Below are 1458 nucleotides of genomic sequence, written 5' to 3'. Positions count from 1 at the left end.
ATATATAATATAATATAATGTGTGTGTACTTGGTAACTCCTTGTTTATTGAAGTCTGTTTTTCCTCTTCAGATTTAAATATCTTTTTCCGAATAAAGTGAAAGAGGAAAAAGAAGATAAAAGTTGTGAGTATTTACATCTTTTCTCATCTCCTTGTTAGTCACTATTGGTTCTGTTAGTCTTTTATTTTGGAATGTTTAACATCTCCATCTAGATCTTAGAGGTGTTCAGTGAAGCCCATTCTGTTGTAACTATTCAGACCATATCTGTGTCTGAGATTAAGATCTTCTTCTCCCTCTATCTTACTAATTATGAAAACTCTGTATCAAGGTAGGGGAAGAGTCTGATCTCCTTTGACTACACCAGGCTCCAATCTGATTTGGCAGAGTTTCTACAGCTGGATGCCCTTCCTAACGCCAACCACTCCAAGAGTGTAGTGGGTGCTTTTACGTGCCACCGGCACAGGAACCTGTCAGGCAGTACTGGCAATGGCCACACTCGAAATGGTGTATATATATGTTACATATATATGTTACATATATGTTACATATGTTACATATGTTACATATGTTACATATGTTACATATATGTTACATATATGTTACATATATATGTTACATACAAGTACCATGTAATAAAGCACTCAATACATTCTCTAAAGTGGTTGGCGTTAGGCTGTAGTATCTACAGCATCTAGCTGTAGAAACCAAGCTAAAACAGACAACTAGAGTTTGGTGCAGCTCTCCTGCTTACCATCTCTGGTCAAACCGTCCAACCCATGCCAGCATAGACAACAGACTTTAAATGATGATGATGATGATGTTTATTATTATTATTAGGGGGCTGGTAGAATCCTTAACATGCCAGGCAAAATGCTTAGCAGCATTTCATCTGTCTTTACATTCTGAGTTCAAATTCTGCCGAGGTCGACTTTGCCTTTTGTCCTTCCGGGGTCAATAAATTAAGTACCAGTCGAGTATTGGGGTCGATGTAATTGACTATCTCCCCACCCACCCCAAATTTCAGACCTTGTGCTTATAGTAGAAAGGATTATTATTTAAGGGGGCGAGCTGGCAAAATCGTTAGCATTCCAGGCAAAATGTTCAGCAGTATTTCATCCATCTTCACATTCTGAGTTCAAGCTCCGCTGAGGTCGGCTTTGCCTTTCATCCTTTTGGGGCTGATAAAATAAGTACTAGTTGAGTAATGGGGTCGATGCAATTGACTTACTCCCTCCCTGAAATTGCTGGCCTAGTGCCAAAATTTGAAATGATGATGATGATGATCATTATTATTATTATTATTGTTATTGTTATCATTATTATTGTTGTTGTTATTATTATTATTATTATTATTATTATTATTATTATTATTTTATGTTTGACTTTTGCTTTGCATTTGTACAAGTTGGATCCAAGTCTCACCCAGAGACCTCAAGAGACAACAAGCTAGAAGTTCA

The 1458-nt window shown here is 37.0% G+C and overlaps 1 protein-coding gene across 1 annotated transcript in view; it reads left to right on the top strand.

The window, feature by feature from the left end:
• Nucleotides 1-247, top strand: part of LOC106874968 (mucin-5AC) — a 66836-nt gene extending 66589 nt beyond the window's left edge. Inside the window, exon 18 of the mRNA XM_052973018.1 lies at nucleotides 72-247. Coding sequence (XP_052828978.1) covers nucleotides 72-159 — 88 coding nt within the window. The 3' untranslated portion in view covers nucleotides 160-247. The remainder of the gene's footprint in view (nucleotides 1-71) is intronic.
• Nucleotides 248-1458: the final 1211 nt, after the last annotated feature.

This window comes from Octopus bimaculoides, chromosome 14, assembly GCF_001194135.2.
Source record: "Octopus bimaculoides isolate UCB-OBI-ISO-001 chromosome 14, ASM119413v2, whole genome shotgun sequence".
NCBI lineage: Eukaryota > Metazoa > Mollusca > Cephalopoda > Octopoda > Octopodidae > Octopus > Octopus bimaculoides.
This window is presented reverse-complemented; position numbering and strand designations above follow the sequence as displayed.